Consider the following 16,380-nt stretch of genomic DNA (forward strand, 5'->3'; position numbering starts at 1 on the left):
CTAATTGTGTAAACTGCTGCTGCTTGTTGGGGCTTATACTGTTTGCCCTAGCAAAGGGTAAGGGAGACGTGTGGCCAACTAGAGCTGTGCAGTGTGCACAGCTTCCGGCCCATCCATCACATCGTGTTATTGTTGCCATGTTTGGTTCACCTTCATAATCGTTACATTAGCTGCTTCTACTGTTACGTCTGGTATCACGAGTTTCATGAGTGTAATATCGTTCGCCTCTTTGCGAGTGATGAATACGAAGGTGGAAGGAATACGTGCGAAGCAAGCGATATGGAAGGAAGAGAGTGCGTACTCGAGCGGCAACTGATCGCGTAAGGAAAACAAACACGAGCTGGGAGGGAGTAATTATGCTACACTATTTTACAAAACATGGATCGCAAAGAATGTAACCCGGATGGGTCGGGATGAGTAGCAAACGGGGAGTTTCGAGGTTTATGGGGAGGAAGGATATGACGGACATAGAACAGAAAAAAAGGTAGTAGGTAGAGATTAAAGCTTTAGAAGCGACAAACAATCGAACGAGCTTGTTAACGAATACACAGTCGATAGGATGATGATTGTTGCTTAGTTTGCGTATTGTTGCTGATTTTGTTTTTACACGATTTCTTATGAAGTTTTTAAGGACTAAATTTCATACACTAGCTAGCTAGATGAAACGGTACGCGTTTGATTATGATAGTTTACCATTTGTATGATACTGCTTGAAACTAACGTGTGAGTAAGGGTGTAAAGGTTTACTGTTAAGGGATACCGATACGTTTACTGGTGTAACTATATGTACAAAACGAAAGCACAACACGGAAACCCGTCCATGTTCCATCGCACGCGAAAGAACCATTTCTCTACTGAAGTTCTGCCTTCCCACCGACGAGTGGGAATCGCTCTACAAATCCTATTCCGTAGTAAACGAACGCAATATACGCACATCAAAAAGCCCACCGCGGTAAAACAGCGCGCGCGCGGCAATAGAGAAGAGAACGTTAATTGTGATGTGTTTTTTTTCTGTTTTGCTCGCAAGCCTTAACCTTATGTTTCGGGTGCATCCACGGTCGGATGGTACTTTAAATGTACGTGACCCGTGTGTGCTATGCTAGATGCTTATATCCTCGCTCCTATCGCTTCACAATTTGATTATTGTTTCCGTTGAACGCAATTTGGTTGGTGTGCAGTGGGTGTGTTTTGTGTAATGGCCGTCTACTGCCATCAAATTCCCTTACTTTTTGTGGAGGCAGTATTTTCATTAATTTTTTGTTTAACTATCAGACGAAATTCAGTCGCCGTCGCTGCAGCGAAGTTTTGTTGTTGTTCTGGCGTTTGATCTGCATTCATTGTAATCGTTTTTCTTCGTCATGAAATGACATCAAACGGCCCATTCCGTGCGTTCGTCTGAACGAAATACAAAACGATACACTCACGACTCACGACATATAATCAATTCGCCCGGCGGGTATGCAATACGCAGTACACGCGTAGCTTCTGTTTCTGGAACCGGCCACCAGAGGGCCGTGCCTTTAATTCACAAAATGCACCTCCACTATCGATGGCATTTTTTCCTCTCTGCAATTTGCTTTTTGCCAGCTTTCTGTTGATTTGATTCGTGCCTTTTTTCGCAAACTTGAAAAAGTAAATACCTGGTATTTTTGCTAGCACGGACCACCACGCGCCGCACTGCATGTGAAATTGATATCACAAAATTGGCGCAGCAATCCGCGCTCATTCGTTTGTGTGTTTTGCTGTTACCCTTTTTTTGGTCCTGATTTTCACCTCACACTACCCATGCACCCATGAGACTGGTCGGTTAATTAATTTAATGGCTTCACTTGCGTTAATGAGGCTTAATAATGACGATTGAAAAGGTGACACTCTGCTGCACGCAATAGGCGACTGCGACCCGTCGTGGTAGGGTAGCGTGCGCTGCGGATCTGTTGTCCAATTGGTGGGTCATCAGCCGGAAATTAATTAATAGCCTTTTTCACGCCTCCATCAATAGACAGTCGGACACAAAAAAGGAGCAGCATAGCTGAACAACGACAGAACAGCATCGGAACCGTACAGGACATGTGCTGTACTTGCAGCATCTCAAAAATAACATTACAAAAATCCATCCTTGGCTTTACCTGGCATGGTGTAAATACTCTTCATCCTCTACGCACGTTCACCGCTGCAGGCTTGGAGTTGGTGTGGTGTTTCAATTCCTTCATCCGTTCGTTACCTTGCACGGTGTTTGGTGTTCTCGGTTTTCTTGGCCGACTTACTCCGCTCCAGCGGAACTGTCGTGCGTCATGTTTGAGTCCAAACTGGCACAGTCAGAATCCTGTTCCGCGTTGCCATTGTAGTTGGCCGCCTCCTGCAGGCGCATCAGCATGTTCAACAGCGGATCTTGATTCTCCGAGTTTCCGGGTGCGCTGGCTTCGAGTCCAACGTCGTCGGCTGTGATCTGACGGAGTTGAGGAACCGTCGTTGGTCCCACTGGCCAAGGGTACGTCTCGCGGATGTAGGTGCATGGATCAACCCAGGCACCACCCCGACGACCGTACAGTTGCACGCCTTCTCGAACAGCGTCCATAAGATACGGCGCAAGGTGGTAATTCCAGACGTCCGTGAACCACACCTGCGAGTCAGGCAGGTTCATCGGGCACGAGAGGAACAATCGAGGACCGATCGTAACGTCACTGGAGCTGTGCGTCTCCAGGAAGCTGTTAATGTGCTGCCACACGGTCGGTAGCCATTTCAACACCTTCTCCAGTTGCGGCTGCTGCTGCTGGTTCTGTAGCTCAACGGAGAACACCTTACGGCGTAAGAACCGACCAAGGAATCCCTTCACCGGTTCCATATGGTTTGCCGTAAGAACCTGCCAAGATATCCGAAAAACAAGCATTAGCTGTCAGGAACAGTACGTCTCATCTTCGTCACATTTTTCGACACCTACCCATCGGAAGTTATGGTGCAGCTGAAGGTTCGTGGTGTTGCACGTTGCCTGCGACATAGTTCCGATGATGCATGGCAACTTGGAGGCTGTGGCACTTAGTAGACACGAAAATACGTCCCCAAGGGCGGACGCATGATGCAGATTATCCAGAATGATCACCGCCGGTAGCTCTTCCGCGGCACCATTCGACATCGACGCCTGCTCGGCAATGTGGCCGAGGTATTGCTGCAGCTCCTTCGAGGACTTGTGATCGACACTGTAAGCAAACCCATGGAAAAAATGACACCGTAAGTGACAGATTCTCGAAAACACACGAACACGTTGATACTCACTTGAACGTGGCGATCGCTTCGATCGGATTATCCCGGCCAGCTCTGGCTACGAGGAATTCGGCGAGTTTGCGCGCCAAATACGATTTTCCGGTACCGCTGGGACCACACAAGATCAACCGCCGGTGTTCGGTCAGAAGCGAGATGTACCGGTGCACAATGTTCCGCAGGATAAGGCTATCGAATGCTAGGCTTCCGACGCCCTGCAAGCAGATGTACAACGTCTTCACGTTGCCAATGATGTACCCGCAAGGCAACAGCTCCGGGAAGCCCATCTCCGGTCCTCGTTTTGCCTCGCCCAGATGGTACGACGTGATGGAGTCCGTGTTTAGGCCCAGGTTCGTGCCCGGATCGATGCGCGAAAGATAGTCCTTAAAGGTTTTGCGCACGATATAGTCCAGATTCTGCCAGGTCGTTTTACCCGAGATGTACGTGTACGCGATGACGAACTCGTTCGTCTCTACGCCATTGCCCAGGGAGAACGAGGACGACTTTGGGCCCTTCTCGGTGCCATCCGGCTTCTCATCGTCCGGCGATGAGTGGTAGTAGTTATCACATTCGTTCATCTCTTCCGCGTACTTAGGGAAGGACTCGGGCTGGCCAAGGTAGACTGCAATCGAAATCTTCTTGCCGTCCACAGGATCTGCCACGTCTTCGGCGGGTGTCGTCAGGATTTCGTTCACCATGGCCGCCCGCTCGATCGTGGGTGATAGCTCGGCGATGATCGCAGGACTTAGTGGAGCTGGCGGAGGCTCTGGAGCGGGCGCAGGTGGGATGTTGTCTTCCTCCGTTTCGTCGAGGTTCTGTGGTAGCTCCAATGGGGCTCTTCCCATGCCATTGTCCGCTGCCAGACTGTATCGTCGTGGTTCCCCAATCGATCCGCTAGGGCTGACGGGACCAAGAGACACTTCACTGCCGGCCAACGATCGTGTCGTCACCAACCGCTGCAGGCGTTCATTGTTCTGCTTAAGGTTCATCATCTCCTGGCGCATCTTCATGACCGTGTCCTTTAGGTTTTCGAGCTGCGACGCCGAGCTCAACGCCTCCAGCCGGATGTCCGTGAGCACGAGATCTTTCTCCCGCAGTTGCTTTTTGAGATCTTCCACCACGAGATTCCCATTCTGTTCGATGGCGTCGATGGGTTTGGCTGTTCGGAAGGTAGGACAAACAAAATCGTCGTTAGAATACGCCGCCAATCGGGTTCATATCACTATTACGCCAACACTTACCATTATCGACGATGGCCATCGTTTTGTGCGGGCTACCTTTGGTCGGTGAAGGTGGTGGTAATCCGGCTCCAGGTGGAGGAGGGACACCGTGCTGTTTTAGGCCACTTCCGTTCAGCGGCCCCCCGGGCATAGCCTTCATAGTCGTGGTCGTCGTCGAGGTGGTTCCATTTTCCAGCACCGACCCGTGATGGTGGTGATGGTGATGATGATGATGATGATGATTCCCACCATCGGTCGCGTTCGATGACGCTGGCCCATTGGTTCCACCCGCGGTCACGTGGCGGTTGGTTTTGGAGATTTTGGCATTACGCGAAAAGGCTTTGGTAAACGAGCTTCGAAGCCAGCCCTTCTTCTTCTGCTTGCTCTTGTCCTGGGCGGAACAGCCGGAACTGACCGAATTCAACGAGCACATAGAGTCGGAGCTATGGTGTCGTTGCATTTCCACACCGGCCGGCATGCTGGCCGATGATCCGGTGTTGGATGCTGCCACACTCGCTGTGGCGTTGCCGGTCGTCATCATTTTCGTCTGTTCCGCTGCGGTCTGGAAGTGGAAAGTGCAACGTTACACGTTAGTATTAGACCTCGAGGACCGCTTCCGAGAACGGAAGTGCTTGGCAAACATGCTTACCGCCGTTCCGTTGACCTGCCCATTAACTTGTACGCCCATACTCTGCATATGGGCGGTAGTTAAACCGGCCTGGATCGATTGCTTCCGCAGCAGCTCTATCGTTTGGCGCATGTCCAAAATTTCGCTATCCTGTGGGGATGATAGATGAAAGGGGAAACGATTAACACTGCGATCGCGGGCCACGCGCAATTATCGACGAATACGTACCTTCTTCTCCGTCGTCGCCGTAAGCGACTGCAGTCTATGGGTCATGTTCGAAAGGCTCTGCTCGAATGCAGCCACCACGTGTGCCTGTGTCCGGGAACGGGAGAAAAGAAACCAAAAAAAACGTCAATTAGTGTCAGTTTTGATGCGATGAAAGGGGGTCTTAAGCAGAGGTTCGCCTTAAGTCCGCCGTTCGGGCAAAGTTTCGATTCATTACGGTTCCTCTTGTGTCGATATGTCGCGACCGCGAACCCGGAAGAAAACTGCCGTGCGTTGCACCGCTCAAATGGGTAGGATTTGGAAAATTGTGCCGCCATTTCCGTCTTCCGTCGGTGCATGCCGGTAATGTTCCCTCTTGGATGCGATTTCCCCGGTGAAAGTTCGTTGCATCGATCGATCCTATGCCACCCTCCAGGCCGGGCCAATCGATTCGAACTTCTTCCGATCAATTAAAAGATAAATACATGACCATTTCATACGACCGTTCGTTCGTTTCAGCTGCTCAGTGCTCTCTAGCATAAATGATTGCCTGCTGATGTTGGGACTACTTTTTGACGTTGCTACAGGAACGAACGGAAACACACCGTTGTCCCGATGGACCGTTCCGAAACATCCCACAAGCAGGTCCAGCCAACTGCGGTTCGCATTCAAATCATCGACCGCCATCTGGGCTAATTGAAAAGTGTCTCCGCCCGATTTGGAATTCTTCTCGCGGCGCGTCACAGTCAATTGGGCTGAGAATACGAAGAACCACGCCGGTTCACCCATGCAGATATGAAAACCCCATTGCGCTCAATTAGTATTGATGGTGACGGGACTTTTGATTGGCTTCGATGGACCGGTGGGCAGTGAGCCTCTCACGATACCACACATTTATTGATGATGATAGATGTATTATAGCGCCCTGGCCCAAAGCACCTCCCCGAGAGGCCATTTGCGGACGACCGCCGTCGGTTTGTGGTCGAGAGAAACAGTGAATATTTTACCCCATTCAACGGGACAAGGCCACCGAAGGGCAGAATGTGTTGTTCCTTTGCAAAGCGAGAACTGTACAATTGAATTTCCATACGAATAGAAACCCACTGCCAAGTGGCGGAGCATCATCGCGGGTGTCAAATGTGTAAATTTGACCCTTTTCCCAACACCCTTTCTTTCACTGGAGCTGCTTTCTATTGAACCAAGTGGCACGTCTCGAAGGAAACGGGGCAACAACAGATCCCTCAGAAATGGGATGATTATGTTCTGGCCAAATGTGTACTTGTCAAGTGGCTGTTCGTCGTGCGATTGTAACGTCCAGGGCAGAGTTTTGTTCGCCCGAATCTAGGCTCTCAACGGATGCTGCTGCTGCTATGGCTGCGGATTATGACGCGCAGTCGAATTGTCCCGAGCAGGCGATAACATATCATCTTAATGGGATTGTTGTTTCAATTTGATTGTTCACGGAGAAAGAGGCCTTCCGTCTATGTGCCTCTAGCGAGCACTCGTTCGATGGAAGCAAGTGTACCATGAAGCCTCCGTTCGAAAGATGCGAGTGTTCGTAAATAATCGTGAGATTTCGTAGCTCTCTAAGAAGAACTTCAGTGGCCGCTTACACCGGAAAGAAGTCATTCAACGTTTCTCATAACCCGCGAGTGGCGTATTCTCTCAAAGTGAAGTATTTCTTCGTTAATATTTATTCACCCAACGCCATCGTGTTGACGATCTGTCACCAAGGCTCCAACTTCTGAGGGCCCTTCCACAGCGCGATAACATCACACCAGTATCTTCGTTGCACTCATTTGCTTCAGCTCTCCAAAAACAACTGATAACCAGAAGTGCTGATGTCCGTCGGCAAAGTAGCCGGTTGGTGTGTTCATTTGACGCGAACTTTACGGCCACCCTAAATCCTATCTAATCTGATGTTTATTGCAACCAGGGGCGGACGGGACACACTCGACTAGGGACTGGAGTGATAAAACACCGGTCCCTTCGGTAGCAGCCATGACAATTTAATTCAATGCGCGTACAAGAAGCGCACGATCGCGTGCTAAAGCCCATCGAGGGAGCACGCGGTTCTTTACGATTGCTCCAGGCGGATAACTGGCGCAGCTTAATAGAATCGTGTGCAGTCGAGGAGTCGTTTGACTCGACCAACGTACCAGAAGAAGAAGAAAAAAACCACCCTGATGCTTCTGCTCGCTCGGAGGCGCGCTCGTAAGATGCAGTATCTATGGCTTTGTTCATCTCACCCCTAATTGTGGGGCGGTTTTTTTTTGCTTCATCCAACCCACCACACAAAAAACAAGTTTATCCGGCCAACCAGCTTCTCGCGCTCTATGCACTCCCCGTGACTCCCCGCGAGCCAAAATTCACGATTGCCATATGAAAATTAATAACTCCATCGTTTGGGGCGACCATTGCGTTCGTACGTTCATGGAAACATATTTCACCAGTTGCGCTGCGACACCTCGGGGCTGCGTTTGAGTGCACGGAACGCTGCACCAGACGAGCGGGCTGGCTGGCTGGTCGCTAAATGCATCACAGAATTGCAATCGAAACGCGCCCGGAGCGATCGAGAGCGCGCTTTGGTGACCCGATTTGATGTTACATTCATTCTGAACCCTTCCCATCGCCATCGCCACCGGCTAGCGAATATTGGTGGGAGCATTTGATTTGTGCTTTGCGACAGAGGAGCAGGCGAGCCGGAGAAGGAGATGAAATTAATTTGCCTGGAAAATTTGTTGCAAATGCAATTATTTGCTTCGGGGGTGGATGTATTTTTTCTTCCTCCCTCTAGCCGAGTCGTTCGCATTCCGTGCCCACTCAACCGGACCGCGTGAGGAGTGTGAGAAAAGTTGCCAACATTGTAGCCCCGGTGGAAAACTGTGCTCGGGGAAAAAGCATGGCGCGCGCGATCGCAATAAATTGCGAACTAATTTGTTGCGCCAAATTGGGCCCCTTCCAGGCTGCCGTCGTTAATTTGTCGCATTACATGGGCGACGGAGGCTGGTTTTTGGTGTTCTTCGATCGTTAATCACTTCTAGAGAAACTGGCACTGGAAGCTTTGGGGAAAAATCCCTCGGTGCCCTTGTAGATGGAAGTGATCAACATGCATAAGTAATGGCTTCCAGTTCATCCAGTCTATGCTGGGAGGCAGCCCGTTGTGTAGTAAGCGGCTTACCGAATTTCACCGATGGCGAGAAGGAAAAGTTTCCATAATGAAGCTTTCTCCATCCTCCAGTGCATCGTTACGGGAAAGAGGGAAAATCCTCCTAACAAGAGCTTAGAGGTGTACCCAAAACACGCAGCAGGTATTGATAAGATAAGGACTTTTGGTGTCGTTTAAAGTTGCGCAAAAAGGGTTCCGTGTGCAGGTGTTGTTATCAGCGACAAGTCATGCATGTCCGACCGTAGATGAGAGAAGCTAGCTCTGCTCTGGATAAGCTGCAACCGGTGGAATGTAGGCGAAGGTTACTGAAGTAAACCATAGTAAACCTCCGGCTTGATGCGTTAAGCAATTCCGCCTCGGAAGCACACGCTTTCCGGCAGGGCATTGTGAAGCTGTGTTGAAACTAATCCCCAAACACCATTTATAAATGGAGACAGAGCGACGTCTTACGATCGCGTGGTTTGCTCAAGCCTTTGTTCTGCTGCGATTTTGACAAATGTTGGTTTTATGGAAATATGGCTTTTTTAGCGAAACAAATACACCATCCCCACAGCACACTCATGTAAGCAAACTAAAACTAGAATTACTATCATCACACACATGGCCTCGGCCAGCTCTCGATTGACAAAATACGCACTCGCGCGACTGATTGATGAACCACCGGGAAGAAAGTCGTCCACGACAAGCCATTCCTTGAATGCGGACGTCGCTTTTCCTCGGTGGGAGGTTGCCGCCTGCGTATCAAATTCAAAGTCGTATTTTCCATTGTTTCCTTTCGGCTCGACGTTCACGACATGTAAGTTGTTTCCCGGCCGGCGGTGCGACTCTTTCACAGCAGATTCATGTAAATGCCTCCGAAATGATTGTTTCTCTTTTCTGGTGAAGGGCTCTGGCCCTTTGGAAGAAGGTTTCCCGGGCTCGAGGGAGGACAGTAAGACGATACCTTTCTCCGCTTTCGATCGTTGGGCCATCGTCGAACGAGCGGCATGACATATCTTCCTCACGACGTTCGTACAGCGACAGTAAAACAACGTCAACGGTCAGAGAACCTCAGAAGGGCCAAACAAATGAAGCAGTGTGACAGTGGCCACCGCGTAGACGGGGCTTTTCAGCACGCGTTTGAACGCCCGATGTCACGACCGTCCGACTATCGGACTAATTGGTAGAAAAAGTATGCACGATGCAGCCCAGCCACCTTGGGGGGAACTAAGCTAATCAGTATCGGGTTTCGGGTCGTTTTCCGCGCGAATGAACGACGCATCCCGGAGGCGACTGGGAGATGTTTACAACGACTTATTGGGCGACAATCTTTGACGGCTGGAACGTCCACCCAGGTGGAGAAGGTCGACCCTCAAGGGCGAAAGCCACGAAGAGGCATGATGCAACAATCGCTACCGTCGTGACGGGGACGGAGACCATTTTAAGTGGCCTGTTCCTGGCCAGCGGCTCGAAGCTAATAAACTTCATGCTTTCTTTCCCCCATCGGCATTTGCTGCGTTAATGGTCCCATGAAATGCCGCGTACTTATTTCAATCGCTAACAAATTACGCGCTTTACCATCAAACACGGCGCTACGGCCAAATGTTCACATCAATCCCTCCCAACAAGCCCCATTGTGAGGCTGCACCTTTAAACCTCCGCAGCAAACACCGTCTCCGCCTACGGGCACGTTGAGCAAACGGCCATTTGGGCATCCCTTCCAGCCTGGTTGGAAGATACTCGGTGCGACGACCATTAAGATTGATTCCGATGCAAAAAAACCACTCCACGAGCCACGTCGCAAGGAGACAAACCTTTTCTAGGTTTAGAAGCCCTCAGAAAAGCTGTCGTTTCGTTGTTAGCGGACTTTTGTCGAAACCTCACAACCGCCAACGGATACACACAACTTGTCGAGGCGGCAAAGAAGCCTCCTCTCGCTCCGTATGGCGCGAACTTGCTATAAATAATGGATCGATAATTCACCGCCACGCCATAAATTACGATTCGCTTCGAAAGGCGATTCTGGGGCGCCCGCGCGAAAAGGCGGTCCGTCTCGATCGACCACGATCGGTAGGCAAATGCAACAAATGCGGTCCTCTTGCACGCGTACTCGCACGTAGGATTGGAATTATAGACCAACTTCCTCTCGAGCCGCCATCCGCGACCATGCGCCAGAAGGTTTCCGGGGACGAGAAAACACCTCTTTCAAGATCCGCGCCGCAAAACTCGATCACCTTCGACGAAATCAATTTACAACTTCCAATCTGTTTAAACGATTATTGGCAAACTTCTGCACTCAAAATGGGTGGCCTGGTGGGGAGAGAGTTTTACTGCTGCGATCCTACGGGCACCATTCGCCCGCGATCCGGGTGGAAAATGTGCCATAAATTCCTTCACCAGCACACACACGCACACACTCGCTGTGTGTCTACGTTCGCTTCCTTGTGGGGTCTGGCGCGGAAACACAACCCCTAAGAGGGCGTTTGTACACGCCGTCGTCGTCGCTCCCGTGATCGAAATTCACTTAAGTGAAAATTGATTTATCAACCCGAGCCTTATGAAGCGATCGACCCACGAAGCCTACAGCCGCCGCCTGGCACCTCACACGATCGCAGTTCGGTGGACTTATCTCCATCGATAGGGATTGCGTGCGCTTGTGTCAAACGTTGCGTGAACTGGTTCACCAGAGCCCGACAAGGCACGAAAAACGGGCGTCCAGAGCCTCACCGTCGGCAGCTGTGATTCCTTCCAAACAAGGCGATCCAACCGATGGACCACCACCAATCCCTCCAGGTCGCCCAGAAGACGTCGTTTCCACTCGTCACTTAATTGAAAAGCTATGTTCGATCGATCGACCCGTAGGGTGGCGATCCAAAACACCCCTTCCCTAGGTGATCTCGTTTCCTCTCACACACATGCAAGAGGGCTGCACGCTCACCGCAATCAGTGCGGCCATGTCCGATGAAGCATTGCAAATTGAGTTATCTCTTGGTGGGCTCGCGACTTCGAACACGGCCCAACACGTGGAGGACGAGATCGGTCGGCGAAGATATCATAAATTACGAACGCGCGCACGAGAAATTAAAATATCCAATTTATCTGGACATGCTATCGCCGAACCGGCGTTGATCTCGACGTAACCTTATCGACCCGTGTTGGGGGAGCTTTTTCCGCGAGTCTCAATTACATTCCGTAGTACGCGCGTTCTACCAGGAAGTCCACAAACTGGAGGCTTTGCTTAATGATTCGGAAGTAATCCCTTATGCGGTAGTAATTACAAGAACCTTGGCTTTCTTCACCAGGCTTACGATCACGCAAGGTGTCATTAGGCTTAATCGGAAGGGGCGCGTCAATCGACAGACGTTTTCTCCCAGACGAAGGTTGACATTCTCTCGCGGTCAGGCGCTGTGTGTCTGCGTACACAGCCGGTTGGGTCGTTTATAAATAATCGAAAGTATTTTACGCCTGCACCGCAACCATTCGGGGACGGGTAATAAATATCATTCCCCGGTGCATAACGTGATGGCAAATGCAGTCGCGAGTCGCGCCTTCGGCCGGTGACGCCCTGCCAGAACGCACGGTGGGTCCCGTGACTTGACTTATTGTTTTCTAGTTGGCAACTCGAACGTACAATAAATTAGAACGCTTCTAAATCCCATGCCAAAGGGCCGGTGTTGTGGCATTTGTGTCTGCGAGCCGGTCGAGATTCGTTTCAATGTGCTTGAAATTGTGTAACCAACGTTGTCCCTCAGGGACAACAGATGGTGGGTCTTCGGAAAAGCGGAAGCGGAATGGAAACACGGTAGCGGTAGCAAAACACACGCCGCCAGTTATCTGCACCGTTCGCTGGGGCATTGTTTGGGTAAAAATATAACAGCGAGTGAGTCTATCAATTATGCGGCCAACTCTCGCCCCGACAGCGCTCGAAAACAAACTCTCCGCTAATCCTGCAGCGTGCAAACACGCGCCAACCCGTAGTAAAGCGCGTTAGTGGGGTTGGTTCGACCTGAAAAACATTTTCACCAACAAATGCGAAGTGAATGAACGACAACCGCAAATATTGGACCCCTCAAATGCAGGACCGCTGCATTTGAGTAAGAAGTTAATTGCTAACAACTAAACATCATTTCCCATTCGCCGGACAAACCGAACTGGTGTGCCCGGATTCGAATGGTCAGATTATGCGCCGTAATCAAGGATAATGGTGGCACCTCGTCCTCGTTCTCACCAGCACCAGAGAATGCACTAGAGGATGCGAACGGGGATATGCTCACGTGCACTTCGACACCCGTCCGAGTTTCGCACTCAATCGGAAACAGCTGCCGCTGATTTTGGGACCGCTGCACGATGCAGCATGCTCATTAGAATTCATTTTCGGTTGTCCACAAAATGGTAAACATTATTTGCCATTTGTGGAATAATTTAGTGAACGATGGCAGCATCCGAGCTGGCAACCGGACCGCGGGGTTAGCGCTAATTGTTTGGATCGTTTGCTTTGCGATAGGATAATTTTATGCAGATTGGAATATCGACTACCATTAAAGACATATTGTGGTACACAGAATTAGTGGTCTCACTATCGTTCTCCCTCTCACAATCAGCTCATTTAATCAGGGGAGTATTTGCGGAAAATTCGATTTAGTGCTGGCAACAAAAACGAACCTCCACCGCAAGGGATTTATCACACATAAAGGGCAATTAAAGCCCCGCAACAGATGCAGAAGTCTGCGGTGGTAATCATCTTTTTTTTTTTGGCAAGTTGCAGCCGCGGTTTCACGTTCGCGTAATTGCACAGTCTGCTGACGTGCGGACGTCTCGCAGTTTGGTCAGGTGCTCGGTGTTCCTATTTGCGTACGTCTGCGTCCTTCGTGACGAAGCCGCTTCTCGTCAGATCACCATTCCATCCCTGTAATGATGCTCTCCCGTAGTCCATCTTGCCTTATCGCCATCGACCGACCGACAGTAGGCAGCTGCATCACGTAGGGGTTGGCTTTTTTTTCACCTTCACCTTTTTACGATCTGTTGCATCAACGGACGCCGTTGTGTTGAATCAACGGAAAAAGGTGCTTTTTGGGGGCCAATTTTATAACCGTTACATTTACGATATCCTCGAATAGGGAGCCCCATCGTGCGCTTTTAGGCACATGTGCTCCTTTTTTGGCGGCGCTATTCTCCGTCGGCTTCCGATATCGGGCCATCATTTCACTAATTAATGGCCGCTTGCACGGGGAAGCCTGGAACGAGAGCGAGCGTGGAACGTGGTATCCCGCGGTACGATATGAGCTCGTAAATCCATTCCCCGAAAGCAAACCCACCGACACCGAAAAGGGAATGCACATGGCGAGCTTTCGAGACCCCGGTATGGGAGCGTTTGCTCTCGAAAATGCCGCGTATCATCGCTGTGGGCCATCATCATCAGTAACAGCGTTGGCAACATGACGGACGTTTAGCACCTACGGACGAACGCCTAATATGGTGCAACATTAGCGGCCATAAGGCGCTCGGCAGCGGAGACAGATAGCGGATGGAGAAGGTGTCAAAACAGAACTAGCCCGACCAAGGTGGTGATGGGTTGAAGGTGGAGCCTTTCTCGACATGAAAGTGAACAGCGTGCGTGCTTCAGACCGTGTGGAGAACCTAAGAGGACTTGAAGGCTTGAGGGCTCGACCAGCATAACACTTCACAGCGGAACACGGACGGTTGAAAAAGCGCCTCGATCCGGTTCCGGTTTACGCCAAGTGGCATCCATAAGCGTCAAATTCAAAGCACGGAATGGCTGGCTGCACGAATTGATCACCATCGTGTCATTTCGCGTCTATTCAATCCTGCCATCAATTGATCGATCGGGAGTCACTTTTATCCAGCACGGCTTCTTTGACTTCTTGTGCGGTCTCGAGCTAAAACTCCCACACACTCGCTCAATCTGGACGTTGGAAAGCTGCGGCAACCACACGCAATGAATCGCTTAATGTCGGTGAAATGGAAACGCTTTTAACGAGCAACCCTCGGCTAAAGCATGGCTACACGCAAGTGAAAAAACTAAGAGGGCTTGGCCACACATTTAGCACCTGCCATGTCTACTGCGCCAACGGACAGGGCAAGGGCGCAGGTTATTTGGCAGAAAATTAATAGACAAACATGCAACGGTCCAGTCGCGACCGTCACGCGACTAGTGCTTTTTCTGGGAAGACAACCAGAGTCAGCGCCGCCGATAAGGTAGTATTTAGAAAACTTTTACGGTGAACAGCTAATTTCCCGGCAAAATCTTTCAAGAACCTTTCCTACAACGATCGCAAAACACACCCATTTCCTGAAGCAGCATAGCGTTCAAATGGCTTTGTTGTATTTTCATTTCCACATCGCCTAAAAAATCATGTACACCGTACCTAGCTCATCTTTTTACAGATAAAATTACCCTAAAAAAACCCTGCCTGGCCTGAGAAACCTGGCTTGCCGACGATTCCCATTCGGCTCGGTTGATTGTGCGTAACCTTGGGGATGTTCTGTTTGCACAGTTTGACAGCCCACGTGAACACGGTTTCCGGAGCTTTTAAGACCTTGCTGACAAACGGGCCGCCATTCTCACGCACCAGTTGATCGTACTTCTCACGCCTCAACGAGACACTCCTTCACAAAAAAGCAAAGGAAATGCCGTCATGAAATTTCGCCATCCCACCCCACGTGCGTAGAAGAGCATAATATCCGCGACCGTCGACAATTGTAGAAACGAGTGGAAATAAAACAAATTTTCCACCATTGCTACCGCTAGCTGTGCAGATTTAGTTCAACTTTCTCGATTCCCGCACCGAGCGCACCATTCAACAGGAGAAAGATAGTTTTCCCTCATTCGCTCGGGGAGAGAGACCTCGCTTTAAAAGGTCGGTTGCAATAAAATACGGCACAAGTGGAAAATGCACTGTTGCAAGCGCGGGAGAAATGCGAACGCGATGCGGGTCACGATTTTCTCGACCACCACGCCGCCATTTCCCCGACACGCTGAGCCGCAGACAAAGACAAACCCTTTCGACCAACTCGAACGCGAATCAAATACGCCACCGCGCCCGCTTCGGTTTGCGTGAGATTTCGTTTTTCCCGAGCCACGGCAAGCGCCTTTCACAACCCTTGAAGCGTTTCCCGATTTGGACCCGTGGTGATTGGAAAATCGTGCCCGACCCGTCAATATGCTCCACGCCACGGAACGGAAGCTAGTGCGCGTGGCGTCGCCTGGCCGGGATGATATTTGTGCAATTTTTCACCATCAATCCCGCGCATGAGCCCATTCGCTGCAGGCCATCCGCTGACGCGTGATTACACGGCGTCCTGGAGCAATGAGCTGTGAATTAACGATCTATCAACCATTCAGCAGTCGAGAGAAAATCGAGAGAAAACTAATGAACAGCTTGCTTGCTTGACACTCCTGTGGACCCTCCATGTGTCTTTGTCGAGTGGGGTCTTTTGATGGGCGAGAAATGGGATTTAAATCCGCCAAATGATGACCTCAGCGAATGGTCTCCCAGCGAGGGATGGATGATGTTAGATGGCGAATGCAAGGAGTTCAGCTCGAAGCTAAACACATGCGGGCTTTCCTCCACGCACGTACGTGACGACGGCACGATCGGGACCCCCGTTAATACACGATCTCGTTGTTTATTTTCCACTTAACCGGCACTTTTCACGGTAACGGTCATTATTCAGAAGCTTAAACAAACAGAACCACCTTCCTAACCAGGAAATGGGAAGAGCTTTTCGTGCTACAGATCTGATAAAACTATAAATAGCCGCCATCTCCAGCCTAGCGGTGCTCCTGAAGGGGCCCGTTGGGTGGTAAGTGATGGGCCGCTGGACCCCGTGATGCTTGTTATGAATCACAAAATGTCCACGACCGGCGTCCGTCCGCTGAGGCACCGGCATGTAGGACACCGGCA

At 50.5% G+C, this 16,380-nt stretch overlaps 1 protein-coding gene across 1 annotated transcript in view; it reads right to left on the bottom strand.

Moving 5' to 3' along the window:
• Positions 1 to 1,803: 1,803 nt before the first annotated feature.
• Positions 1,804 to 16,380, bottom strand: part of LOC128727334 (protein sickie) — a 193,807-nt gene continuing 179,230 nt past the window's right edge. Inside the window, exons 14-19 of the mRNA XM_053821234.1 lie at positions 5,332 to 5,415; positions 5,125 to 5,253; positions 4,497 to 5,037; positions 3,271 to 4,414; positions 2,939 to 3,194; positions 1,804 to 2,860 (exon numbers count right to left, since the gene is read on the bottom strand). Of these exons, the coding sequence (XP_053677209.1) occupies positions 2,261 to 2,860; positions 2,939 to 3,194; positions 3,271 to 4,414; positions 4,497 to 5,037; positions 5,125 to 5,253; positions 5,332 to 5,415 (2,754 nt within the window). The 3' untranslated portion in view covers positions 1,804 to 2,260. The remainder of the gene's footprint in view (positions 2,861 to 2,938; positions 3,195 to 3,270; positions 4,415 to 4,496; positions 5,038 to 5,124; positions 5,254 to 5,331; positions 5,416 to 16,380) is intronic.

This window comes from Anopheles nili, chromosome 3 (assembly GCF_943737925.1).
Source record: "Anopheles nili chromosome 3, idAnoNiliSN_F5_01, whole genome shotgun sequence".
In the NCBI taxonomy this organism is placed as follows: domain Eukaryota; kingdom Metazoa; phylum Arthropoda; class Insecta; order Diptera; family Culicidae; genus Anopheles; species Anopheles nili.